This window comes from Schistocerca americana, chromosome 7, assembly GCF_021461395.2.
Source record: "Schistocerca americana isolate TAMUIC-IGC-003095 chromosome 7, iqSchAmer2.1, whole genome shotgun sequence".
NCBI classification, from domain to species: domain Eukaryota; kingdom Metazoa; phylum Arthropoda; class Insecta; order Orthoptera; family Acrididae; genus Schistocerca; species Schistocerca americana.
The window spans coordinates 518,819,445-518,847,126 of NC_060125.1; the positions used below are offsets into that span (position 1 = coordinate 518,819,445).

The window sequence follows — 27,682 nt, forward strand, 5'->3', positions numbered from 1 at the left end:
ATACTTACGCTATACCAATATTGACCTACTCATTTGGAGTAGTGAAATGGAGTAACACAGACCTAGAAGCACTCAATACACTTACACGATCACAATGCCACAAATATAGAATACATCACATACATTCAGCAACAGAAAGATTCACATTAAGCAGAAAGGAAGGAGGAAGGGGATTCATCGACATAAAAAACCTACATTATGGACAGGTAGACAATTTAAGAAAATTCTTTCTAGAACGAGCAGAAACTAGCAAAATACACAAAGCAATCACTCATATAAATACATCGGCTACACCACTGCAATTTCATAACCACTTCTATAACCCTTTAGATCACATAACATCAACAGATACGAGGAAAGTAAATTGGAAACAGAAAACACTACATGGCAAGCACCCGTATCATCTAACACAGCCACACATCGATCAAGACGCATCCAACACATGGCTAAGAAAAGGCAATATATACAGTGAGACGGAAGGATTCATGATCGCGATACAGAATCAAACAATAAACACCAGATATTACAGCAAGCATATTATTAAAGATCCCAATACCACAACAGATAAATGCAGACTTTGCAAACAACAAATAGAAACAGTAGATCACATCACAAACGGGTGTACAATACTAGCAAATACAGAATACCCCAGAAGACATGACTATGTAGCAAAAATAATACATCAACAGCTTGCCTTACAACATAAACTTATAAAACAACACGTTCCCACATACAAGTATGCACCACAAAATGTACTGGAGAATGATGAATACAAATTATACTGGAACAGAACCATTATAACAGATAAAACAACACCACATAACAAACCTGACATCATACTCACCAATAAAAAGAAGAAATTAACACAACTAATCGAAATATCCATACACAATACAACAAATACACAAAAGAAAACAGGAGAAAAAATTGAAAAATACATCCAACTGGCTGAGGAAGTCAAGGACATGTGGCATCAGGATAAAGTTGACATTGTACCAATTATACTATCGACTACAGGAGTCATATCACACAATATCCACCAGTACATCAAATTAATACAGCTACATCCAAACTTATATATACAACTAATTATTGATACATGTTCAATTACCCGAAAGTTCCTAAATGCAATATAACATATACCGTACAGTTAAAAGGAAGTCACGCTTGATCAAGGTCCGCACTTCCCATTTTTGACCAGACATAACGTCTGAGAAAAGAAAGAAAGAATAATAATAATAATAATAATTTATTGTGGCTCAAAGGCTTGGCGTAACTCTTTCAATTGGACACGACTTCGATTACTTGTTTGCCCACAATCCGTTCCAATAGTCGTACCGGAGAAAGTAAAGGTACAGTTTATTGGGTGAACCAATTTGGTTTTGTGTTTAGAAAGCTTCAACAATAGGTCAAAGAACTTGATAGACGAAGTTTGAGAGTAGCGCTAAAAATCGATTACAATAAGACTGAAATAATTTATAGCCAACATATCGAAAAGAAAATAGTATAAATCGACAACGAAGTGAAACCGTTGACGAGTTTTAATGTCAGTTGAAGACCCAACACGACGGACGGCGAACGAAAGAAACAAAAGAGTAAAAATGGCATGGAGTGTTTTTGATAAATTAAGTAGGCTTGCAAGTTCGGAGACTGTGCGGTGGCGCTCGAAAGGCAAGCCTGTTCGAATTCTGGTTGTGGAAATTTTTGACTGCCAGTATTTGGCCGACAAGGAGAAAAGAGGTGGTGACGTGAGGTTCTTGATCACCTAAATTTTGCGCCATTGTTCTGGATTAAATTCCAAATCTCTCCGCATTATGTCATGAAGTGAAGGCAAGTCAGCCGCACGACAGAGATACTCTCGAAACTTCACAACAGGTCTGAGGAAGGCAAGAACAAACTACGTCCACTAGAATCTAGCCTAGAACGGCGATGCAGGCTTATTGCATCTGCCCCTGCCCCTACGCTTATTACCTGAATGTGGGACTATTTTGATGTGACAAGTTGGCAATTGCTAAGAGAGACAGGACTGCAAATAAGTGTACCAGGGTGCAGCCTGGAGTGGAAGAGAGGGAGGTGGCGCACTGAACTCACATTCGGGAGGTCGCTGGTTCAAACGCCCATTCAGACGTAGAGTTTCACTGGATTGCCTAATTGTCTTATCGAAAAAGTCAGGGTAGTTCATTTGCAAAGGACACAGCTAATGTTTCTCCCCATCTGCTTACGTTCTCCGTCTGTTGGTTGGTTGGTTGGTTTGGGGAAGGAGACCAGACAGCGTGGTCATCGGTCTCATCGGATTAGGGAAGGATTGGGAAGGAAGTCGGCTGTGCCCTTTCAGAGGAACCATCCCGGCATTTGCCTGGAGTGATTTAGGAAAATCACGGAAAACCTAAATCAGGACGGCCGGACGCGGGATTGAACCGTCGTCCTCCCGAATGCGAGTCCAGTGTCTAACCACTGCGCCACCCCGCTCGGTCTCTCCGTCTGTAATGAAGCCATAGTCGACAGGTCTTTCTTAGCGGAAGACGTATGTAATGATGACTGTAATGAGAATTAAATTGGGGAGGGTGGGACGTTCACCTCAGGAATGAATATTGGATGGACCAAGGAATTTCTTCGCCGGATTTCAAGAGGTAACAAAATACCAAGGTGATGACCCGATGGATCGTGTGTAAATGCTATTAGAAAACGTGCAGGAGCAACTGGGATACATGTAGCTGAAAACAGTAATGCACGGAAAAGGCTTTCATCCAACGGCGGATGTCAAGTGTCTAACGAATGAACCAAAACTGAATAGCGTATTGCTCCAAGCGTCAACGCAGTACAGAGCAATCCTGTGTGGCATGGAATCGACAAGTGCTTGTTAGTAGGTTGCTAGAAATATGCGACAGCAGATGTCTACGCGTAGACCATGCAATTCCCCGCAAATTACTGCCTTGTTATGGCGTTGCCTTCTGTCTATCAATGAGATATTCACTGGGAATGTTTCTCTTAGGGACCACATTAATTAGTGGCTAACAAGACATGTAATTTTGCATAACACGGCCTGCCGAAGTGGCCGTGCGGTTAAAGGCGCTGCAGTCTGGAACCGCAGGACCGCTACGGTCGCAGGTTCGAATCCTGCCTCGGGCATGGATGTTTGTGATGTCCTTCGGTTAGTTAGGTTTAACTAGTTCTAAGTTCTAGGGGACTAATGACCTCAGCAGTTGAGTCCCATAGTGCTCAGAGCCATTTGAACCATTTTTGCATAACTCAACAGACCTAACATGGAAGCAACTCACGTTGGCGATGGTCAGTCTCTTTAGATAGCACCATGCAGTGCAGACCATCGAAAGTTCTCTTGCTTTAACTCAGACATTATCTTAGTATGATCCACATCAGTACGTTTTCTTTAATTGGCTGCATCAGGCCAGCGAGCAGGCTGCTCGGCGTCACTTTTCGAAAATGTTCACTGGTTCAGAGGTAATGAAACATTTTATCAGATATATTTATTGGTACTGTACACACCTTTTAAAATGGGTCACTACGAACATCAATTACATAGCAAGAACATAATAAGATTAAAAGGAAACGCTTGCCGGTGGTATGTGTGCTCGTTGCTGGCACCGGTTCGCGTCCCAGTTGTATTCCATCGGATCCAGATCAGATGAATTTGGTGATCGACACATCAACATGACTTCTTCTCATGCCCGCATCTCGTGGTCGTGCGGTAGCGTTCTCGCTTCCCACGCCCGGGTTCCCGGGTTCGATTCCCGGCGGGGTCAGGGATTTTCTCTGCCTCGTGATGGCTGGGTGTTGTGTGCTGTCCTTAGGTTAGTTAGGTTTAAGTAGTTCTAAGTCCTAGGGGTCTGATGACCATAGACGTTAAGTCCCATAGTGCTCAGAGCCATTTGAACCATTTGAACCACTTCTTCTCATGCTCTTCAGATCACTTAGCACTAGTCTGGCCTTGGGTAGCTATCGTGTTAGAAGATACCATCACGATCTGAGAAGACTTTGCAAGCATGAAGGGATACAGGTAGTGTGCAATAATGTTCACACAGTCCATAGCCCTCGTGGTACCTTCAGTTACTACCACAGGTCTCGTGGAAGCCTAGGTGAAATGTCTCCCATAGCACATACTGCCCGCAATATCCTGTCTCCTGACATGTCTCAAGCACTCTTTCGCCTGGACAATGACCTATCCGCACATGACCATCGAAGTGGTGTGACTAGAAACGTGTTTCATCTCACCAGGCAACACATTTCAATTGATTCACGATCCAGTCTCGATGATCCCGCCCTCAAATGGTTCTGAGCACCATGGGACTTAACATCTGAGGTCATTAGTCCTCTAGAACTTAGAACTACTTAAACCTAACTAACCTAAGGACATCACACACATCCATGTCCGAGGCAGGATTCGAACCTGCGACCGTAGCAGCAGCGCGGTTCCAGACTGTAGCGCCTAGAACCGCTCGGCCACTCCGGCGGCATGACTGGTGGAAATGATGCCACACATAGTCGCAGGTGTACTACTGGTGGACCAACACACTATTAAATAGGTCGACATAATGCGATGGCTCATCAGCCTATACTAAACAAAATAAGAGAGACAGGATTCATCCGCTTACTATGCTTTCATTAATAATAATAATAATAATAATAATAATAATGGCGTGTGACGAGGGCCTCCCGTCGGGTAGACCGCTCGCCTGGTGCAAGTATTTCGATTTGACGCCACTTCGGCGACTTGCGCGTCGATGGGGATGAAATGATGATGATTAGGACAACACAACACCCAGTCCCTGAGCGGAGAAAATCTTCGACCCAGCTGGGAATCGAACCCGGGCCCTTAGGATTGACAGTCGCACTGACCACTCAGCTACCGGGAGCTTTCACTCATGATCTGTTTTGCAATTTGTACCTTGACTCTCTGCTTCTTGTGTAGATTCATAATTAGCCTTCTTTCTCTTTAGCTAAAATTGTACTCAAATGGCTCTGAGCACTATGGGACTTAACTTCTCAGGTCATCAGTCCCCTAGAACTTAGAACTACTTAAACCTAACCAACCTAAGGACATCACACACATCCATGCCCGAGGCAGGATTCGAACCTGCGACCGTAGCGGTCGCGCGGTTCCAGAGTGTAGCGCCTAGAACCAAAATTGTACTCGATCGAACGCTTTTTCTAGGCGAACTTAGAAAGCGTAAACTTCTCTGCTCTTCTCGATATATTGATCTTAATAATGCTTTGAATCTTTGCGTCTCTTGGTCCTGTTCTAAAAGCATATTGTTCATCTGTAAAGATACCTTTTTTGCATATATTCTCCTGGTCAGCACACTCATTAACAATTTTCTTGCATGTGGCATTAGGCTGATGGCCACGAAGATGATGAGAGTTCCTTGGTGTGCTGTTTTGCGACGTCGGTACTGCGGTGAGTGTTGGCAATATGTACAAAATGCTGCGCACGCGCGTCCTTGTAAGCGTTGCAGCAGTGCGCCGCGGATGACGAGCTGCCGGTGTTGCAGGATGACAAGGACCTGTCGGCGGCGGACGCGGAGGGCGTCTGGAGCCCCGACATCGAGCAGAGCTTCCAGGAGGCGCTCGCCATCTACCCGCCCTGCGGACGCCGCAAAATCATCCTCTCCGACGAGGGCAAGATGTACGGTATGTCGCAGTCTACTGCCTGCTTTTGCTTGCCTCCTATCACTTGTCATTATTTTCCGCAACTTACAGCCCATAGTGCCACCGTTTTAGACGAACCCTTTGTGCGAGAGCCGTTCGATAAGTAATGCGACACATTTTTTCCTCGGCTAGTTTCGAGTGAAAAAATACGGAATTTGCTGTCGGTCATTGTGCAGTATTCCCGCTTCAGCTCAGATCTGATAGGTGGCGGCGCTATTGTAGCTTTCAAAAAGGTTTCTAATACGGAGGTGCGTTCCAAGCAGAGAGCTGTCATTCTTTTGGCGGAAAAGCAAGAGCATCGCAGATATTCGCAGGCCCTTGCAGAGTGCCTACGTTCACCATGGTGAGTCGTTCGACGACTCGTCTGCCATCTTCTAGAAAGGGTCGCACACAGCTGTGGCTCCTGCAATACTGGAACGTGCGGACACTCTCATACCAGGCGACCGGTGGATCGTGATCAAACATCTCACTGTTAAACTGGACGTCTTGTTGGTAGCAGTGACACACTCGTCCACCTGTTGAAGTGCACAAACGTGTGTGCGCATTGGGCTCCTCGCCGCCCAACAGAAGACCATATACAGCAACGAAGGTCCGTCTCTTCGGAATTGGTTGCGCGTTACGATGCTGATCGTGACAATTTCTTGCCGAACGTAGTCACAGGCGGTGAAATATGGATTCATCACATTGAACCAAAAACGAAACGGCAATCCATGAAATGCTGCCAAACCATCTCTCCTCCGAAGAAAAAGTTCAAAGCCGCACCTTCAGCTGATAGTCATGGCGACGGTCTTCTGGTACTCTGGACGGGTTATTCTGCTGGATGTCCTCCCTCGTGCTGCAACGATCAGCTCTGAAGTGTGTTGTGCTACACTCAGGAAATTAAAGAAACGATTTAACCGTATCCAGAATGAGATTTTCACTCTGCAGCGGAGTGTGCGCTGGTTTCCTGACAGATTAAAACTGTGTGCCGGACCGAAATTCGAACTCGGGACCTTTGCCTTTCGCGGGCAAGTGCTCTACCAACAGAACTACCCAAGCACGACTCACGACCCGCCCTCACAGCTTCAATTCTGCCAGTACCTCGTCTCCTACCTTCCAAACTTCACAGAAGCACTTGCCCGCGAAAGGCAAAGGTCCCGAGTTCGAGTCTCGGTCTGGCACACAGTTTTGATCTGCCAGGAAGTTTCATACCAGCGCACACTTCGCTGCAGGGTGAAAATCTCATTCTGGAAACATCCCCCAGGCTGTGGCTAAGCCATGTCTCCGCAATATCCTTTCTTCCGGGAGTGCTAGTTCTGAAAGGCTCGCAAAAGAGCGTCTATGAAGTTTGGAAAGTAGGAGACGGGGTACTGGCGGAAGTAAAGCTGTGAGGACGGAGCGTGAGTCGAGCTTTGGGTAGCTCAGTTGGTAGAGCACTTGCCCGCGAAAGGCAAAGGTCCCGAGTTGGAGTCTCGGTCCGGTACACAGTTTTAATCTGCCAGCAAGTTTCAGATGCAGCAAGACGTGGGCTCCGATGTCGACCGGTGGCGTGGTACCATGCGGGTATACAGGCTCTCCCAGTAGTGGCGTATGGCCGACGCATTGAACGGAGATAATGTTGAAAAATAGGGTTATGTAGCCAAAATAGTGGGTAATATACAATATAGTGTGATGGAACTCTGAATAAAACCAACCTGCTTTCAGAAAAAAAGGTGTTGCTTTGCTTCCTGAACGCCCCCCGTATGTATTAAAATTTTGCTTGTAGTCAGAGGCCTTCTCTGGCCCCAGTCATCCTTTTTACCCATATCTGATTTATTTATTTTGTATCAGGCACACACAGAAGAACAGTATAAGCTCGTCCTACAAAATGTCATCCGCCTTTAAAAGAGCACACTGGTCTCTGTGGTGCTGTAGAAGGCGTAGAACTCGCCCTAGGCGGGCATGTGCCCTGTCGACGCTGATTCAGGTCATTGCACTGAAGTGGTGTGTTTGTGACAGTCGGTTGCACAGTAATATGGGTCGATGCGAAGACGTGACAGAATGATGCGCTCATGCCCACACCGTGATTGAACTTGCCCAATTTGCTGGTGTGTCACTGCGTACTGTCTAACGTAGCTACACGGAATAGTATACCATTTTCAGCTGTGTAACACGGCTTCAGAACGGTAGCTGTAAAATGTTCCTAACCGATAGGGTAAACACCTCATAACAGCCACTCCACACGAGCTGGTTGCCCATGCAACACGTGGTTCTTTTGAGCGCGTTAAGACAATCATTACCACGGAGGTGCCAGACGTGCATCAACGTTAACGAACGACATTTTCAACAACACCCCTAAAAATGGCAGTTTGAACACAGACTCTGTACATCCCTATCGTTAAAAACCTTCATAGACCTCTGGCGGGGAAACGGCGCACTTGTAAAATTTTTGTCACAGAAAAAGTGTTTCTTTTTATCTCATCTTAATGCTCTAATGTTGTGTTTACGTGGTTCTTTTTACACCCTAAATAGCTTGCCGTTTGCAGCCATGTATGACGGTGTCAGAACGGTGACCATAAAAAGATCTTCACCGATAGGGACTGGAGACGAGTGTCAGGCCGTGTAAATTAGAATTATTTTCAAACCAAACTGCTGTTGTCAGTGAGTGCAGGTTCCTCTCAACCCGTTTCGATACGAACACTGCGAAGGGAACTGAATGCAATGGATATTTGGAGTCGGGTACCCCATAAACGGCCATTGCATCTAAGCCGCACATCTTTATTGGACCAAACGTCACACAAAATGGACGGTATAGGCGTGTAGTGTGGTCCGACCACTCGCCCGTTTTCCGCTATTCGAGCCATGTCATGCAAGCGTAGAGTGCACCGATAGCCGATTGTCTTGTTAACCTACAGTGTTTGTAGGGCATATTTCATGCCGGATGTGGTTCTGGAATGTTGGGGATGTTTTTCGTGCCAAGAGTCTGGTCTGCTCACTAGGCCACCATGTTCATGGACCAGAATAGTTATTCCAACCAAGTGTTAACTTACTTTTCTTCTCTCGGCGCTCAGTCCGGAACCGCGCGACTGCTACGGTCGCAGGTTCGATTCCTGCCTCGGGCATGGATGTGTGTGATGTCCTTAGGTTAGTTAGGTTTAAGTAGTTCTAAGTTCTAGGGGACTGATGACCACAGATGTTAAGTCCCATAGTGCTCAGAGCCATTCGAACCATTTTTAACTTTTCTTCTAAACCTTCATGAGTATCAGTCTTCAAAAGACGAAAACAGCCGTGTTCACAGGGCAGTTTGCATAGTTCCTGATTTGAAGGTAACGCAAACATTCTATCGCACCTTGATTAGCGTGTTAAATCTTCCGATATTAATCTTGTACAAAATATTGGGGTCCAGTTGGAACAGTGGAGGAGTCAACATCCGCTCAATTTGACTGATTGGTTCATCAGGTAATCGCTTCGCCTGGATACGGCATATCTGAAGAAACTTCTTACTCCCTTCCTGGCTGAACTGAAGCTATTATGAAGGCTAGGGGCGGTGTTCCACGGTATTAACGTGAAGTCTCAAAGTGTGGCAATTTCTTTGTTCGGTGTGCTTATGTACTAGTATTAAGACAAGTGAGGCAAAAAACACACGGCCAACACTTGCACTAAAACAAGCTCGTAAAAACAAGTATAAGCCCAGTATCGGCCCACATTGTGTGAATTTGCGATTCCCGTTATTAGACCACACTCGATATCGCTTCTAGCGGCCATTTCGCTTCGTGTGTGTGTGTGTGTGTGTGTGTGTGTGTGTGTGTGTGTGTGTGTGTAGCAGTCTTTCCTCGCCAGGTGACGCTGTTATCGCCTGGACTGGTCTATATTGATAGTAGGTCGATGGTCACAGTGTGTAGTGTATGTCGTTGTTCTTTCGTAAATAAGAACATGGGTGTCGAGTTGAAGGGTGAAGAATTTACATTGTGCAATTAAAAATGTTTGGCGGGAGGTAAACATTCGTATGTGAAAAGACGCTTTGTCATTCAGTAGGTGCTCGTGGCTCCGAGGAACGGCAGTGATTCCCTATTTAGGAGTCCTCCGGTAGACTTCCCTTTCCAAGATCGTCTTCAGCTGTCATAAAGACTAATCTAAGAGAACTGATATTTGTAAGACAAGAGTGTCGTTTTAACTCATTGACGCTGTCCTGAAGGAAGGTAAGTCGAAACACGTCAAATATCTGAGAACTTCGTTCTTAGTGAGACAGGAGAGAAGGTGGTGATTCCGCAGTTCCAGGAAATGATTGCGGACGTATATTTCATTGTCATCGTAGGATGCGGTCCATTTATTCTGCCACTTCCTCAGTTAAGTGTTCCGTGTCCTGTAACGGGTCGTTAAGCACCAAGCGCGCTGCTTCCACCGTCCAGCGAGGAGGTGATTGCAGATTGTAGAAACGTCGCCTGTCCGAATAGCGAGTTGCGCGCCAATTCACTCGCTCAGCTTCCCAGAGGTCGCTGCTAACTTTACCTCTTGGAGTCGCAAACTCATGGAACTGAGTCGAAGATTACTTGAACATCATTGAACTATTTTGATAAAAGGCATCAAGTTGTATATCATGAGCTACACAGAAATATTTGTCTGCGAGACCGATAATCGAGCATTCAGCAGTGCCATTTCATATAGAGAGGAAGCAATAAATGTATGCGTACCTATGTCGATAACAAAGAAGCACATTGCATACGCTGAAGTAGAAAAAGATTACTTGCATCCTATGCACATACAAGACAGACGACCTGTCTGACAGGGGTAAAATTTTTATGATGGTTGTAAGTTATGTCGATCTTTAAACACAGAAATCCTCGGAATCAGCAGTAAATCGTGGAAGCAACTACAATTGCAACATACCAAGGTAAGAGGTACTCGTCATAATCTTCTTACCCTATTCACGGTTGCATCTGGTACACATGGTCGATCGGTACCAACTTTTCTGTTTACCTAGACAACTAGCGTCCTCAGTTGTCGGTGTAAACGGAAAATTCTCTGTTTACATGGCGCTTCTTTTCCATGATTACTTCCTAATTCACACTGCACTGATGTAACCGATAAACATCTTGGATATTCGAACACACAAAAACGCCATTTGGTCAAGGCACAGCAATCCTAACGCCAACTCGTGGGCACAATGCAAATTCGGTGAGTTTACGTATTCATTCACCAGTCATATTTGTACATGTAATACTTCGCAGAATATAGAATTCTGAAATGAATAAATCATTTATGACAATCCTTCACTTCCGACATGAACATCATTTTCCTCAGAGGCTTTGTGTTCAGCGTATACTTTAAGGATACTTCTGCATTCCTGCTGACAACGTGTTCAGACCACCAGTAAAAAGGTTTGCTCAGAAAACAAATACAAAGTGCAATATGTCACCAAGTATACAAAGAGCGCACAAGATGCCTCAGTGCCATTTGTTCTCTCTTACTACCAATTGTCAAGTTATTGTGTCGCACGCAGAACGAGGCCTCATGCAAAAATTGGTACCTCAAGAGCGCACCACAAGTAAAGACTGTCGCTGCCAAAGGCAGTAATAGATCGGAGACGTCGGCGTAGACATGTCCCAAGTTTTTCCTTGTGCTGTCAGCGATCAATTCTATTCATCGCTTACGACGACAGTATCGTCATAGTATGTCTGACTAGAACACTTATACTTAACATTATGTCATGTCAAAGGCAATTAGACTCTGATGTGAAACTACCATTACGTAATGAAGCGCTAGATGTTTTGAGTGTCACAGACAACATCAATTTCATTCAAACATTGTTTCTAAAGCTAAGTATTTGCCATGTTAAAGTTTTAATAAACAACTAATAATTTTTGTGTTGTAGTACCTGCTCGACTTCCTCCTGAAATACAATTGCTAAAATACAGTACATCTAAAACCACTCCAAATCAATACTCGTTAATTACTAACACAGCAGACGCCTCTACTATTTTGAATGTGATCTTTAAGTACCAATATTAACTTTTCCACATAATCGGCAGCCAATTGGATACATTTCTGCCAACGATGAACAAGTTTTCTGAAGCCTTCACGGAAGAAGTCGACACTGTTTCCGCATCGACAGTCTCACAGTTCTCTCAGCGTCTTCATCAGAAGCGTAATGATGTCCCCGTAGATCATCTTTCATTATCGGGAACAGATGGAAGTCAGACGGTGCTAAATCTGGACTGTATGGGAGGATTCCGTACGGTGGTGAAATTCAGTCTCTGACGTTCTGCTGTGGTGGCACGTGAAGTGTGTCGTTTGGCATTGTCATGCTGCAGGAAAACGTTTCCCTTTTCCTTTCGGACCCTTGTTAGCCGTCGTTTCAGAATTCACAGCGTTGTGATGTAACACTCTGAGTTTATTGTTGTTCCACGATCAAGGAAATCAACATGGATAACACCATATGCGTCCCAGAACACTGTGGCCATGATTTTTCCATCTGGGGGCTGCGTCTTGAATTTCTTTTTCTGGGGCGAGTCTTTGTCGATATTCCATAGACTGACATTTCGTCTCCCGGTCGTAGTGGTGTACCCACGTTTCGTCTCCTGTCACAATTGAATGGAGAAATGCGTCACGCTTTCATTTCAGGAGTCAGCATCCAGGGTACCCATCGTGCACAGATCTTCCGATAGCGTAGCCAAGCAAAGCAATAATGTGACCCACACGTTCTTGTGAAATGCCGATTGTGCTTGCAGTTTCTCTCTGAGTGATACGACGATCGTCCTGAATCAATCTGTCAACATTTTACTTTCGAAACTCGGTGGTTGCTGTCACAGGACGTCCAACTCTTTGTTTGTCACGCAGGTCAGATGTTCCCGCCTCAACATCTTTAAACTTACTCTCCCAACGACGCACAGTACTCACATCCACACAATCACTATAAACTGCTTTCATTCTCTGAAGCATCTCCTTTGGGGTGACACCTTCTGCTGTCAAGAATTCAATGACTGCACGTTGCTTAAATCGCATTGACCGACCGTCTGCACAGGGTCCCATACTTTACACTGTAACAACACAACCGTTCAGTGCTAAGGCTTCCCGCCAACTGGAGCTGTAGAGAAGAGGCTACAGAATAAGCCAGTGCCTGCCGCATACCAATGCTGCCGACTGTTGAAGAGCAACGAAGGTGGAAGCATTACTTTTCAGTCAACCCTCGTGCTGATCCTAACGAAGAATAGGCAGTCAACAACTGCACGCGCAGAGCGATTAGGCATTGAATACAATACAGTTTGGCAGCCGGTACTAGGGTGTTTCACAATTGCGCCTGATGATTTTTAAAATAAAAAGAATAATAATTTGAAACATGCAGTGTTAATCTCTTATATGAATGAATAGACTGTCACCATCGAAAAGTGCGAGAAAATTATTCGTTGTCGGAGGCAGAAATACACATCTAATTTGATCTTCAACAAATGTATGTGAATGTACGATTGATTACTTCCGAAAAACCGAGCGAGGTGGCGCAGTGGTAGCACACTGGACTCGCATTCGGGAGGACGACGGTTCAACCCCGCATCCGGCCATCCTGATTTAGGTTTTCCGTGATTTCCCTAAATCGCTCGAGGCAAATGCGGGGATGGTTCCTTTGAAAGGACACGGCCGACTTCCTTCCCTAATCCAATGAGACCGATGACCTCGCTGTTTGGTCTCTTCCCCCAAACAACCCAACCCAACTTCTGAAAGGCCTGAGAAGCATAAAAGATACTAAGATGACACTGTTAATACAGAACGCCGATAAGAATTTGAAGCCGCTGGAACAAACATAACGCGTTTACCGTCTGGAAGAAACGATTTCGGAGTGAGAAAAGAACATTCTCACAAAATGGGACAGCGCGGAGAGCAGCGCCGAGGCGAGGTAGTTAACGAGGCAAGTTAGAGAGGCCAGCCACGGCACATCGTTACAAGGCCGACGTGCTCGCTGGTCTCAAAACAATCGATGCCAGCCGCCAGCGCAAGTTCATTCCAGTCACGCTTTGTGTCGACTCGTTTCCACCAAGTCATGTACATCGAAGTGACAAAATACATGGGATAGCGATATGTACGTGTACGGGTGGCGGTAGTATCGCGTACGCAAGGTATAAAACAGCGGTGCATTGGCGGCCCTTCATTTGAACTCTGGTGATTCGTGCAAAAATGTTTCTGACGTGATTGCGGCCGCATGTCGGGAATTAACAGACACTGAACGCGGAATAGTAGTCGAAGCTAGATGCTTGGGGCACTCCATTTCCGAAATTGTTAGGGAATTCCATATTCAGAAATCCTCAGTGTCAAGAGTTTCTCGAAAATACCAAATTTCAGGCGTTCCCTTTCACAACGGACAACACAGTGGCCGACGGGTTTCACTTAACGACCGAGAGCAGTGGAGTTTGAGTAGAGTTCTTAGTGCTAACAGACAAGCAACAATGAAATAACTGCGCAGAAATCAGTGTGGAACGTACGTCGAACGTATCCTTTAGGATAGTGCGGTGAAATATGGGCTAACAGCAGTACAGGCCTCTCCTGTGCTTGTGACTATGCAGGGTGGACCCTAGAAAATAAATACCGTGGCTTGGTCAGATTAGTCCCGATTTCAGTTTATAAGAGCTGATGCTAGGGTTTGATTGTGGCGCAGAACCCACGAAGCAATGGACTCAAGTTGTCATCAAGGCATTGTGCAAGCCGATAGCGGCGCCATTATGGTGTGGGCTGTGTTTACATGGAATGAACGGGTTCCTCTGGATTTTCGGCTACTTGGAAACCATATGCAACCATTCATGGACTTCATGTTCCCAAAAAACGATGTCATATCATCGGGCCCAAATTGTTAGCGATTGGTTTGAAGAACAGTCTGGAGAATTCTAGCGAATGATTTGGCCAACCAGATCGCCAACATGAATCCATCCGAACATTTGTGGGGCATAATCGAGAGGCAGTTCGTGCTCAAATCCTGGACTGGCAACACTTTCGCAATTATGTAGGGCTATAGGGGCAATATGGTCCAATATTTCTGCAGGCGGCTTCCAACGTCTTGTTGAGCCCATGCCATGTCCAACTGCTGCACAACGCCGGGCAAAAGAAGATCCGACACGATATTAGGAGGTGTCCCATGACTTTTGCCACATCAGTGTACTCTCTTCATACGAGTACTAACCGGTAGCAAAAAACGGCGTCTGGTTTTTATTTCAAGTAGTCCGTCACTAGCGATTCGACAGTGTGATAACCAATAATGGTCAAAGTGAACGTGGTTAACTCTCCAACGTACTTTTTTGTAAGTCATTTACTTGAGAAACTGAAGCATTCGGTCGATAATCTGATCGTTTTTCTGTATGAATCAAGGCCGTTTTTAGAAATATTACACACGGTAAAGATATTCACGACTGACAGTCTAATGAACTTGGACGCGAAACCTTTACTTACAAAAATCCCGGTAGCATACTTCTATAATATGGAGATCATTGTGAGTAACGTTGCTCCAGATGTGGCCTAATAGAATTTTGTTTGCGATGAGCTTTTTTAAAAATAAAGGAGAATTTTAAGGACAATCTGAAGGTTTTGCTTTTGGTTCCCCTTTGTCGCCACTTTGATGCAGCATTTTGGTCGACATGTCCTGACACATTTGTGATATATTCACACAGTGAAGAGCAGCTTCACAGGATCCATTTCTTAAATGACTTCATCTGAAAACCAATTTCACCTTGGACATAGAGAGAGGGGCCGGTCTCCCATTCCTATTCGTTGGCCTACAGAAGCCCTGACAATATTCTGGGAAAAAATATGGGCAGCTTCGCACATAAATATATATTTATACACGACTTCGCTCCATCACTGACGTGAGCTCAGAGGCAAACATTGCTGAGCAGTCTGCCTTCTTGGGCCTTCCATATCAGTAGTGGAAATAACTTTGAATTGAAGACGGTGACCATAATCTACAATTGCACTTCCATAGATAGGGTCTTAAACGAAGTTGTTATGATTTAAAATTTAAATCACTGAGTAAAACATGTTTTTCTCATTTTTAAAGTTTATTAGCCTTCAAAATAAAAAAGCCGTTGCATCAGACAACCAGGATTCTCAAAGTGTTCCGTCGGAGTAAAAGTTTGGCAGCTCCTGTATAGGAATAAACATTCAAATTAGTGCAGATTTTCAGAAAATTGTCAGAAAGGTTAGATTTTTCCAATCAGTAAAGAATAGAGGCCACCTTCGACGTGCAACGTTCTTGATCGTAACGCGTGGTTGTGTCAGAGGGTATATAGGCAAAACTGGTTATACAGTGAAAGAACGCATTAAAGCGCAAGAGCACCACACACTTTAAAGCAAAGTGTGAAATCTGCTGTAGTAGATCCCCAGGAGACCTGAGCTCATGATATGGCCTCTAAAAACTTGCGTACTGCTCGTGGTGTTGCGGTAGCGTTCTCGCTTCCCGCGCGCGGGGTCCCTGGTTCGATTCCCGGCGGGGTCAGGGATTTCTCCTGCCTTGAGATGACTGGGTGTTGTTACGTCATCATCATCATCATCATCATCATCATCATCATCATCATCATCATCCATCCTCATTACGGTCGGAGGGAGGCAATGGCAAACCACCACCGCTAGGACCTTGGCTAGTCGGCAGTGCGGGTCTCCCGCATCGTCTCTTACGATCCTTGGAGTGTGGGACCTTCATCATCATCATCATCACTGTTAGGAAATTCAAGTGGATGTACCACACTGACCCGATAACAAGCAGTCACCGCATATAATCCGCAGCCTAATTTCGAGAAAGGAGTGGGAGGGGGGGACAGTTTCGCGCTAAAATCAGTCATTCACTGATTAAGAAGAGAAAAATTACAAGATGTCTACTTGTACTTACATGTAAGACGTAGGTATGCAGTGTAAACATTTTGTAGTAACATATGAAACAACACATTGGAATCTAACTTACCAGTACCATGTTTTGTCTTATTGGCTCTCATTATTATCAATACCGATATACACTTCATCATTCTCACGCCATCATTTTCTTCGTTGTGTTCCCACTGTATTTGATCTGCGCTGCCGTTCAGCGTGTTCGATAGGCAGCGTTTCTAGAACCCCGTGATGATGGATTGTGATAAAATAAAGAATCGGGAATGTACACGCACAGAGGGGTGACTAATGGCTTCTTAATCTTACCAGATGCTGAAAGTGTATGGTCTTCTTCCGGGAGCCAATCGGAATATATTTTTCGGAGGTTGTCCTTCAGGGGTCTGTACTTTTGACGTTATTCCTCCGTAGTACGACATCTGACTTAGGTGCAGCAATTTGACCTTTTACTTCAGCCTTTGTATATCCCTTAAAAGCGTCCAGAACGAGTAGTACAGCTTTCTTAGTCAGTAGAGCCACAGGTCTGCGATTACAAGCAGTAGACAACAATCTATTGCGTTGTTATCCAGCCCTTTTCTTGGCAGCGAATTGCTAAGCCCTTAGGAAAGTTTTCTTTGTGCATAGTTTCTTCCCGTCGGAATGACATAAGGGACTTACTTTTCATAAGGGACTTACTTTTCCCCATCGTCTGTGACAGCTCACATCAGAGATATTAGTATTTTTTCTTCACACCTGGTTCGTCTTAATGAGATACTTTTTGCCCCTTTTATGTCTACTGCCGTATTGTTTGCCACGTCAGTAAATACTGGCGTTTCTTCAGCATTGCCAGTCTGATGAAAAGGGTATGAGTGACACTGTCGCAGCTGTATGACGTACCGCTGGAAATTAAAAGTTTCTCCTAGAAATCTTCTGGCATTGCGCCAGCGTAGTACTTCATCGGAGAGCAAGGCCATTTCTACCCATGAACTGACGACACCAGCGCATACTTGCAAGGAATTCCTCCTGTGACACGCTTGAGACTCAAGCGATTTCCAACGCTTTCATCTTTCCTCTTATTTTGCACTTAGGAAAGACTTTTGCTTCAAATTCCGGTTATTTGCCACATTTCGGTGTGCTGAATGGTTTTATTGTTGAAACTGCCTTCTTCCATTTTTCTTCTGAAGGATCTGTTCAAATCATACCTTCGTCCGGCCCCTCTGTGTGTTTTGGTTTTGGCTTAAAGCACGGGAAGGAGCTATCGTGTTTCGACGTGCCCTTAATCATACCGTTAATAAAGTTATCCGATTTGTTGATGTATCATCACCGACTGTTCAACATATCTACATGGAATTTGATTCACGTAACACGGCAAAAGAACAGTGGTCGTTGGAAAGATTCTAACCGAGAGGCAACGAAGACGAATGTGACGTCTCCTCAATGACAAGTAGTTCCAAGCCTGATAGGAAACGCTGCTTTCAGTGAATGTGGATCCATCGCAACGAGTCTCCGAGCTAACATTGTGAAGGGAACTGCATAGAATGGACATATGCAGCCGAGTACCTCGCAAAAGGCCACTTGTCACAGCGGCAGACAAGGCTGCACGTCGTCAGAAACTGGACACAAGCTGACTGGAGGCGTGTAATGTGGATATGACCAGTCGCGATGGGGCCTGTAGTTGAGCCCATATGATGTTCTGTGAGGTTTCGGGGGTGTTTTAAGTGGCCCTGACTTGGGTCCACTCACGCAGGTTAGCGTGTTCATAAACCAGGACGTTTATTTCAGCATTGTCGGTTAGCAGGAGCTGGCCTTTCTTCTGAGGGTGCTGTGGACGCTTTCGGCTTTCAAGACAGCAGTGACCGCGCATATTATGGGACTTAACATCTGAGGTCATCAGTCTCTTAGACTTAGAACTACTTAAACCTAACTAACCTAGGGACAGCACACACCTTCATGCCTGAGGCAGGATTCGAACCTCCGACCGTAGCAGTAGCGCGTTTCCGGACTGAAGCGCCTAGAACCGCTCGGCCACAGCGGCCGGCTGCGCTCACGTGGCTGCACGCACACGTGCCTGGTTTATCGAACACTCGGGCAACCCATCGCAGCTCGACTGTCCCGCTACATACTCCGATTTTAATCCCATATGAAATGTCTGGGCATCTTTCCAACGCCAGGGGAAACGGAGCATTCAGCCTCTACATCTACAGCTACATCTGCACATATACTAGTAAATATTCCACAACTCAACGCATGGTACATGGCGGAGGACACTTTGCACCACTACTAGTAGTTTCCTTTCATATTCCGCTCACATATGGAGAGAGGTAAAAACTACTGTCTATAGGCTTCCGTATGAGCTCTGATTTGTCTCATCGTAGTAGTCGTTACACGAAATGTACGTTGGCTGTGGTACAATCGTTCTGCAGTCAGCATCTAACGCCGATTCTGTAAATTTTTTTCAACACGGCCTCAGGCAGTGAACCTCGTTTACGAATCCAAAGTGTCTGTTCATTCGGACCTGCCCGAAAGATCGGACAACACGCATTCACATATAACTGATTCTCCTCTGTGGGCAATAATCCACAACCTTTAGTGCGGATGTATATTCACATTCGACCTCCAGTATGAATCTCAAGGTGAGTGTGTGGATCGGCCAGGGAGCGTGTCGAGATAATCTGCACATTTGTGATAAACAATGTGCCTGGTTGACGCTGTGGTTAACGCTACCTTATAGTAATGGAGAGCGCCTGGGTTCGAGTCCGTATCCGTCACACATTTTCACTGGTCACTGATTCTGCATAAAGACCTCAGTAATAACTGCTTGCTGATCGAACCTACCGCCTCGGCATTGCTTCGATCTCTTCTTTTAATCCGACCTGGTGCGGAGCCCACACAGTCGAGCAGTATTCAAGTAAGGGTCGCACTAGAGCACTTTATTAGGTCTACAGGACACGGGCCTAATCATCAATGAATGGCTAAGCCAAAGAAACTTGTGGACACACTTCCTCGATGAACTGAAGTCATTATGAAGGATTAAGACGATGTTACACACTGTTAGCGTGATGTCTGTCGGGGCTGTGCAGCGCGCCTATGAAACTACCATCATAGTTCTGGCGCCGGTTTAGTGAAACACCTCCCCTCCCTCCATCGCTCACCACTAAAATTAAGCCACGGCAGAAGGCAGTTGTCGAGACACAATGGTGGCAGCTGGGCACCGGTGTAGTGGAACATCGCGCTGGCGCACGTGGCGCAGTGTCTCGGGCGGCGCCTTGCGCCTTGCCGGCGCTGAATGTCCGGCAGAGCGGGCCGGGGGTGGGCAGGGTCCGGCGGACACGGTCGATAGCCGGACCCTGGCCGGCGGCCGGCAGCAGGCGGCGCAGCGGCTGCCGTATTGACGACGCTCCTCGCTTCCTTCCTGCGTCCCGTCCTTCGCGGCCGCCGCCTTGCCACGTTCGTCCCCCGCCCCTGCTCTGCCGCGACGCCGGACAAGGCGCCCGTCGGGTCACCTGCGAGCAGTCCCCACCACTGGCGACACTGACTTTTTGTACACGTATACTCGCCGAGTACTTGCTGAAACGCGGCTGCGGATGCGTTTTGGAGGAGCGCTGTTGCTGCTAAATGACGCTACACGTTCGACACTGACGTTTCGTGAGTAATAATTCGGTGAATCTACATCTACATCCACATCCATACTCCGCAAGCCACCTGACGGTGTGTGGCGGAGGGTACCTTGAGTACCTCTATCGGTTCTCCCTTCTATTACAGTCTCGTATTGTTCGTAGAAAGGAGGATTGTCGGTATCCCTCTGTGTGGGCTCTAATCTCTCTGATTTTATCCTCATGGTCTCTTCGCGAGATAAACGTAGGAGGGGGCAATATACCGCTTGACTCCTCGGTGAAGGTATGTTCTCGAAACTTCAATAAAAGCCCGTACGGAGCTACTGAGCGTCTCTCCTGCAGAGTCTTCCACTGGAATTTATCTATCATCTCCGTAACGCTTTCGCGATGACTAAACGATCCTGTAACGAAGCGCGCTGCTCTCCGTTGGATCTTCTCTATTTCTTCTATCAACCCTCTCCGGTACGGATCCCACACTGCTGAGCAGTATTCAAGTAGTGGGCGAACAAGCGTACTGTAACCTACTTCCTTTGTTTTCGGATTGCAATTCCTTAGGATTCTTCCAGTGAATCTCAGTCTGGCATCTGCTTTACCGACGATCAACTTTATATGATCATTCCATTTTAAATCACTCCTAATGCCTACTCCCAGATAATTTATGGAATTAACTGCTTCCAGTTGCTGACCTGCTATATTGTAGCTAAATGATAAGGGATCTTTCCTTCTATGTATTCGCAGCACATTACACTTGTCTACATTGAGATTAAATTGCCATTCCCTTCACCATGCGTCAATTCGCTGCAGATCCTCCTGCATTTCAGTACAATTTTCCATTGTTACAACCTCTCGATACACCACAGCATCGTCCGCAAAAAGCTCAGGGAACTTCCGATGTCATCCACAAGGTCATTTATGTATGTTCATTAAACGACTGTGGGGAACTGTATCAAACGCCTTGCGGAAGTCAAGAAACACGGCATCTGCCTGGGAACTCGTGTCTATGGTCCTCTTGAGTCTCGTGGACGAATAGCGCGTCTCGGTGGCTCATTAGACTTGAACGTCATTTTCCCGCCGGAATGGCACAACCAGTTCACTCACTACTCGATAACCATAGGCACTCCGAACGTACTGGACTTCAATCTTATCTGAAAGTGGTTCTGTGAACCTCTTCCAAACACTAAAGTTTGAAATACAGGTTGCACATGTAGACGTACGTCGGGAACATAAAAATTGAGGAATACGCAGTTACAGATGGAATTGTATTTAGGAAAGAATACAACGCACTGGAGCCCATCCAAGTGTGATATGAAGAGATTAGGGACAAAAAGAACGCACGTTCCTGAAAATTAACGTCATACGTACAGCAGTTTTGGAAGTAAAACTTGCACTGTGGTGCATTCGGTGGACAGGAAACTTAGTGCAAAAAGAAACTCGATTAGGTGAAAGAAGGAAAGATTAATCAGGCTCGTGCTAAGGCATCCAGGAACGGTTAACTTTGTACAAAAGGAATAGTTTCAAGGAAAGATTTCAATGGTAGCGAAGGACTTGAATACAGAACTTGGAGATCTGTTTGTAGCAAGCTTGCATACATGGAAAGATTAGCGCAATTACAAGGATATAGAGTACAGCGTCAACCACCCGTTTTATTATAACAGGCAGTTGAAAAACTTGATATTTGACGAATACTCAGAGAAAAAGTATAAGAATAGAATTGAAACTTACTGGCAGATCAAAAACCGTGTGCCGGGCCGATACTCGAACTCCGGACCTTTGCCTTTCGCGGGCAAGTGCTCTACCAACTGAGCTACCTAAGCACGACTCATGTCCCGTCCTCACAGCTTTACTTCTGCTAGTACCTCGTCTCCTACCTTCCAAACTTTACAGAAGCTCTTCTGCGAACCTTGCAGAACTAGCCCTCCTGATAGAAAGGATATTGCGGAGACATAGCTTAGCCACAGCCTGGGAGATGTTTCCAGAATGAGATTTTCACTCTGCAGCGGAGTGTGCGCTGTTATGAAACCACCTGGCAGAGTGAAAATCAGTAGTCGTTTTCAGTCATTATACATATCTAAGTTCATAGAAAACAAGAAGTCGCGCGTGACATCTATATCGATTGTTGTTTTTCCTCGTACCCGCATTTTGTAAAATGTATAATCGTATTGCTCAGTGTTGTGCTATGTTTGGACTTAAATTTGTGTGTTGTCGTTGTGCTATAAGGGAAGTCACTTATTATTCGACGTTGTTAGAAGCGTTATAAATCCTTAGAGTGACTGGTTAAGAGTATTATTATTATTATTATTATTATTATTATTATTATTATTATTTTGTTATGTGAATCCATGAAAGACTAGAAATAAGGATTATGGAATGAACATTTTGTACAACAATAATGGAAATTCATGGATGGAAATATATGTAAAATAATACGTAAAGCGTGACGCACAGAAACCCGTAATAGAAAACAGCCCAAGTAAAAAAAGTTGAGTGAGAAATTAAAACTTGTGATCGAAGTGTTATAAAGGAAATAAATGGTGGGTACTATACAGAGAGGTAGTAGGAAGTTGTAAAGGAGTTCAGCAAAATTTTTTACAGAAATAGGATATAATAGAAGCGCTCGTAAATCGATACGTTCGCTCAGAAATTGACAGGCGCGACAGTAAGAAACATGCGGGATCGTGCAATGCGGTTGTAAATAAACACATACCATTCAAGTTAAGCAGCATGAGTGGGTAGTGGAGAAAATGTAAAAATTAGTGGAATGAAATGTTCGAAACGGGGCAGCCGCCCGAAAACAGGGAGTTTTAGTACGGCCGTTGCACCAAGTTAAAGTTGAAAATAAGATGATGATAAATTTATGGACGAAGTGTTACAATGAAAATAAATGTTAGAGTAACTGTTTTCTATAACGTGTTTCTGTGCACCAAGCACCAGTTCGCTACTGTATAGGTAAGTAGTTGCCGTTCCATTACGTTTTGGGTGGTTCTAGAGTTCGCGTTTTTAGAGCCGTTAAACGGCTTTGTGACGTAATAGGGAAAGACACATCAGTTGTCTCGAGGTTATATTTACCGAAAATGAGCCGCGGTTTTCGGTCACTCATGCCTCCCAATATTTAAAACTGACTCTCCCGACTTTTGGTTTTTGAAAGTTGGCAGGTATGTTACTAACTTTAATGGGGATGTATCCACCTTCCACCTTAATGAGACTTGGAATCTGCTGGGGACAGTCTCAGTGTCAGTTAGTGAATGGGAGCGCATGCTCCCTCGAGAGCCGAAACCACCAAAGGTAATGATAATATGTAAAGTGAAAGTGGAGTGAGGAGAAAAAAACGGAATGTCAGCTGCATCGGGACGTTATGCGGAACCACCGGCGGCGAGTGAAAATGTGTGCCGGATAGGGTTTCGAACCCGGATCTCCTGCTTAGTAGGCAGTTCTGTTAACACCTGCGACAACGGTACACAAGAGTTAGTCCGCGCAATTGCGGTTATCTCGGAACGCACCCAAACCGCCCCCCATCCTCACCTCGCGCCACCTGTCCACAGTCCGCGTCCATATCCTCCATGCTCCTAATTTTAGGTTCCCGCTGCATAACACACACCATGTAATTGATATGCCTCGATGGACAATGAATCCATTTCGTGCAAATGGGTGGCGCTAGGTGTGAACGTATTGAGATAGTCTACGCAATCCCGGTTAACAGTGAGCCCGGGAGGCGCAGTGGTTACCGCAACTGCCCAGTAAGTAGGGAGATACAGGATTCGAACCTCGGTCCGGCTCACATTTTCATTCGTCACCGCTGATTCTGCATAAACTCCCGATGCACCTGACATAATTAATTCCTTCCCTTCCCTTCCCTTCCCGCCAATCCACCTTCACTTTACATAATACACTGATGATCCAACACATTACGACCACCTGCTTAACAGCTTTTTTGTCCGTCCTTGGAGCGGAATACATAACTGATTCCGCGTATTAGGGATCCAACAGTTTGGTGGTAGGTTTGTGGACGTATGTGGCATTAGATGTCAACGCAGTCATGTAATTCGCGTAAATAACGGGCCGCTAATTTGCGTACGCGGTATTGGCGCCGGATAGCGACGCAGATGGTTTCCATAGAATTTACATCAGGCGAATTTAGCCGCCGAGACATCAACGTGAGTTCACAGTAATGCTCCTCAAACCACTGTGGCACGATTCTGGCTCCGAGACAGGGACAATTGTACTTCCGAAAGATGACCTCACCGCCGGGGAAGACATCAAGCATTGTGGAGATGCCACACATTACCATCTGTCTTACTTTGCAGAGCACCGACAGAGGTGGCGCAGTTGTTACCACACTGGTCTCTCATTCGGGAGGACGATGCGCGTCCAGCCATCCAGATTCAGGTTTTCCGTGATTTCCCTAAATCGCTTCAAGCAAATGCCGGGATGGTTCCTTTGAAAGGGCACGGCCGACTTCCTTCCCCATCCATCCCTAATCCGATGGGACCGATGACCTCGCTGTTTGGTTCCTTCCCCCCAAATAAATCAACCAACCAGCCAACTGACCGACCAGCTTTACAGAGCAGACAAAGTTCCGAACCCCACATTCTGTTAAGAGTCGTGGACGTCCAACCATTTAGCGCCTAGTGGTAGTTTTACTGTCCTCCTCCTCCTTTCCGTCGACGCTCGAGGCCGTAGCACGTGAGCACTCGACCAGTTTCGCCGTTTTCGAAAACACATTCATTTTCGAGATACACATTCAAAGTCTGTGCGTAATAATAATCTACCCATTTTCAAAGTCGCTTATCTCAGTGAATTTCCCCATTTGTAGCCCATACCTTCGCTAGCGTGATCCCCCTTCCGTGGTCTGCTCAGCTTACATACTTCTGTTGCCGATTCATGTGCCCGAAAGGCCACCTGGCGACACTGAACATCGCGGTGGGCAGTGGTCATAATGTTTTGGCTTATCAGTGTAAATGCGCCACCGGAAAACGGGATTTGTATGCACCAGATTTCGTGTTTTTCACACTGTGACAGCACCGCTGTTGTTCTCCGTATACATGACGTTCTAACAGATAAAGTGAGCAGCACTCTTCGACTGACACTGTAGTTTAAGGAAAAGCGTCGCCATTTACTGACCTTAGGAGGACACATGATTTCTCTTCGGTGTGACGAATCGCAGCTCGCTCTAAATGTAGAAAAACGCAAGTTATGCAGATGAATCGGAGAAACAATCATATAATGTTAAAATACAGTATTAGTGATGTGGTGCGTGACACAATCACAGCAATTAAATATTTGGGCGTTATTTCCTCTAGAATTCTAGGAATGTGTAAAAATGGTTCAAATGGCTCTAAGCACTATGGGACTTAACATCTGAGGTCATCAGTCCTCTAGACTTAGAACTACTTAAACGTAACTAACGTAAGGACATCACACAAATCCATGCCCGAGACAGGATTCGAACCTGCGACCGTAGCAGCAGCGCGGTTCCGGACTGAAACGCGTAGAACCGCTCGGCCACAGCAGCCGGCTAGGAATGTGTAGCTGATCCATGAAGGAGACCGCTTACATTACATTAGTGCGATCCATTCTTATGTACTAATAGTGTGTTTGAAATCCCAACCAGATGGGATGTAAAGGAAGCACTGAAGCATTTCAGAGACGTGCTGCTAGATTTTTTAGCGGTACGTTCGATGAACACGGGAGTACTAGGAAGATACGTCGTGAACTCACCGTCACTGCTTTTATGTATGCAAAGTATTTTAATACTACTAACAAGGAAATACATAAAAAAGTTTCCATGGAACAACTACCTGTGTGCGTCAATGCATAGTAAACCGCTTTGTATTACTTTGGAAGAAATTGCAGTTGATAAAAATGAAGCATTTTAAAAGCATTTTCTAGGAAATTCGAGTAGTTCTTGCGTTTTGCAATTCATTTAAAAACGAAGTCACACAAATTAAGCGACGTCATAATTTACACCGTGTAAAATAGAAATGTGCACACAACATTCTCAGTGTATCCCTTCGCGCTAAGATATTGAACACAAATCTGCAGAATATGGCTATGTGAGCGTGTGACTGGAGTGACTACTGTTTCTTTAAATCTTTTCCACCTCCGTTCAAGAAAGTGTCTTTTCTGTCTGTCTTACTTTCTGGTGTTTGTTGTTTGTACCTGTGGGTTCAGGAACAGAATCGGATTTGTGATTGGCAGCAGGTGAGATCAGTTTGTGAACGGGCGCTTTTTCAAATGTTCAAATTTGTGTGAATTCCTAAGGGACCAAACTGCTGAAGTCATCGGCCCCTAGGCTCACTCACTACTTAAACTTTCTTATACTAAGAAAGCCGGCCGGTGTGGACGTGCGGTTCTAAGCGCTACAGTCTGGAACCGCGTGACCGCTACGGTCGCAGGTTCGAATCCTGCGTCGGGCATGGATGTGTGTGATGTCCTTAGGTTAGTTAGGTTTAAGTAGTTCTAGGGGACTGATGACCACAGATGTTAAGTCCCATAGTGCTCAGAGCTTTTTTTATGCTAAGAACAACACACACACACACACACACACACACACACACACACACACACACACACACACGTCCTAGGCGGTTTTTCCTCGCAGGAATGCTCTGCAGCAAGCACATCCATGTGGGCTAGGCCTCAGGCGAGCAGCTGAAAAGTAACTTGCGCTAAAATATAGCCTATTAATTATTTTCTAGAATTCTCTGCTGTTTTCGAGACATCTAGTTTTATGCTACTTTTATTTTTGGAATGTTATCTGGAAAACCTGAAAATTGATATATGTAAAAATATAAACGTATGTAGTGCAGGTTGTCCAAAAAGGTGTTACACTTACACGGGATTGATTTTCTTTTTACTATTATTTGTTATTTTATTTACTTTGATATAAAAATGCACACTATGTATACAAGTCCAAATGAAGGTAGCTGTAGCTTGTTCAAATACTCCTTAGGTATAGAGCGGGCAGCTTGTGTTACGCGTTCTATAAGGTCATCAATGTCAGCAGGTCTTGTAACATATACGCGTTCTTTCACCATTCCCCACAGCCAGAATCATACGGCGTCAAATCAGGTTACTGTGGCGGCCACGCCAAAGATACACTTCTTCCAGTCCAGCGTGTAGCAAATGTTTCATACAGGCAATGGAATAATGTGGTGGTGCACCATCTTGCTGGAAGTAACCTGATGTTACAATACGGAAGGGAAGATTATCACAAAAAAATTCTGGAACGTGTCTAGGTATGAATCTCCCCTAACAGTCTGATCATTAAAAATACATGGATCAGATACTCTAACTTCCGAAACACCCCACAATTCGTTAACTTTCGGAGAGGATCGAGTTACGCTCTCTTAGTTTTCAGGGAATTGCCGGCGCTCACAAAGCATTGTGCTTATTCACGTTGCCGCTAACGTGAAATCCGGTTTTATCCGACATGAAGAACTCAACATTAGCGTCGGTGCGTCATTTCTAATAACACTTCGTTAGCTCGTACACGAGCAATTTTATCAGCGTCAGATGGGGGCCTGTATTCGAATGTGGTACGGCTTCTGTCCCACATTGAGGTGGAAAATTCGTAAGACACTTGTCCGCGCGATTCCAGTTTTCAATTACTAATC

General features: G+C 45.3%; 1 protein-coding gene across 7 annotated transcripts in view; it reads left to right on the forward strand.

Annotated features, from left to right (window-relative positions):
- Positions 1–27,682, forward strand: part of LOC124621768 (transcriptional enhancer factor TEF-1) — an 803,182-nt gene that overhangs the window by 728,467 nt on the left and 47,033 nt on the right. For all 7 annotated transcript variants that reach the window (XM_047147194.1, XM_047147197.1, XM_047147191.1 and 4 more), the window contains exon 4: positions 5,508–5,646. In XM_047147194.1, coding sequence (XP_047003150.1) covers positions 5,508–5,646 — 139 coding nt within the window. The remainder of the gene's footprint in view (positions 1–5,507; positions 5,647–27,682) is intronic.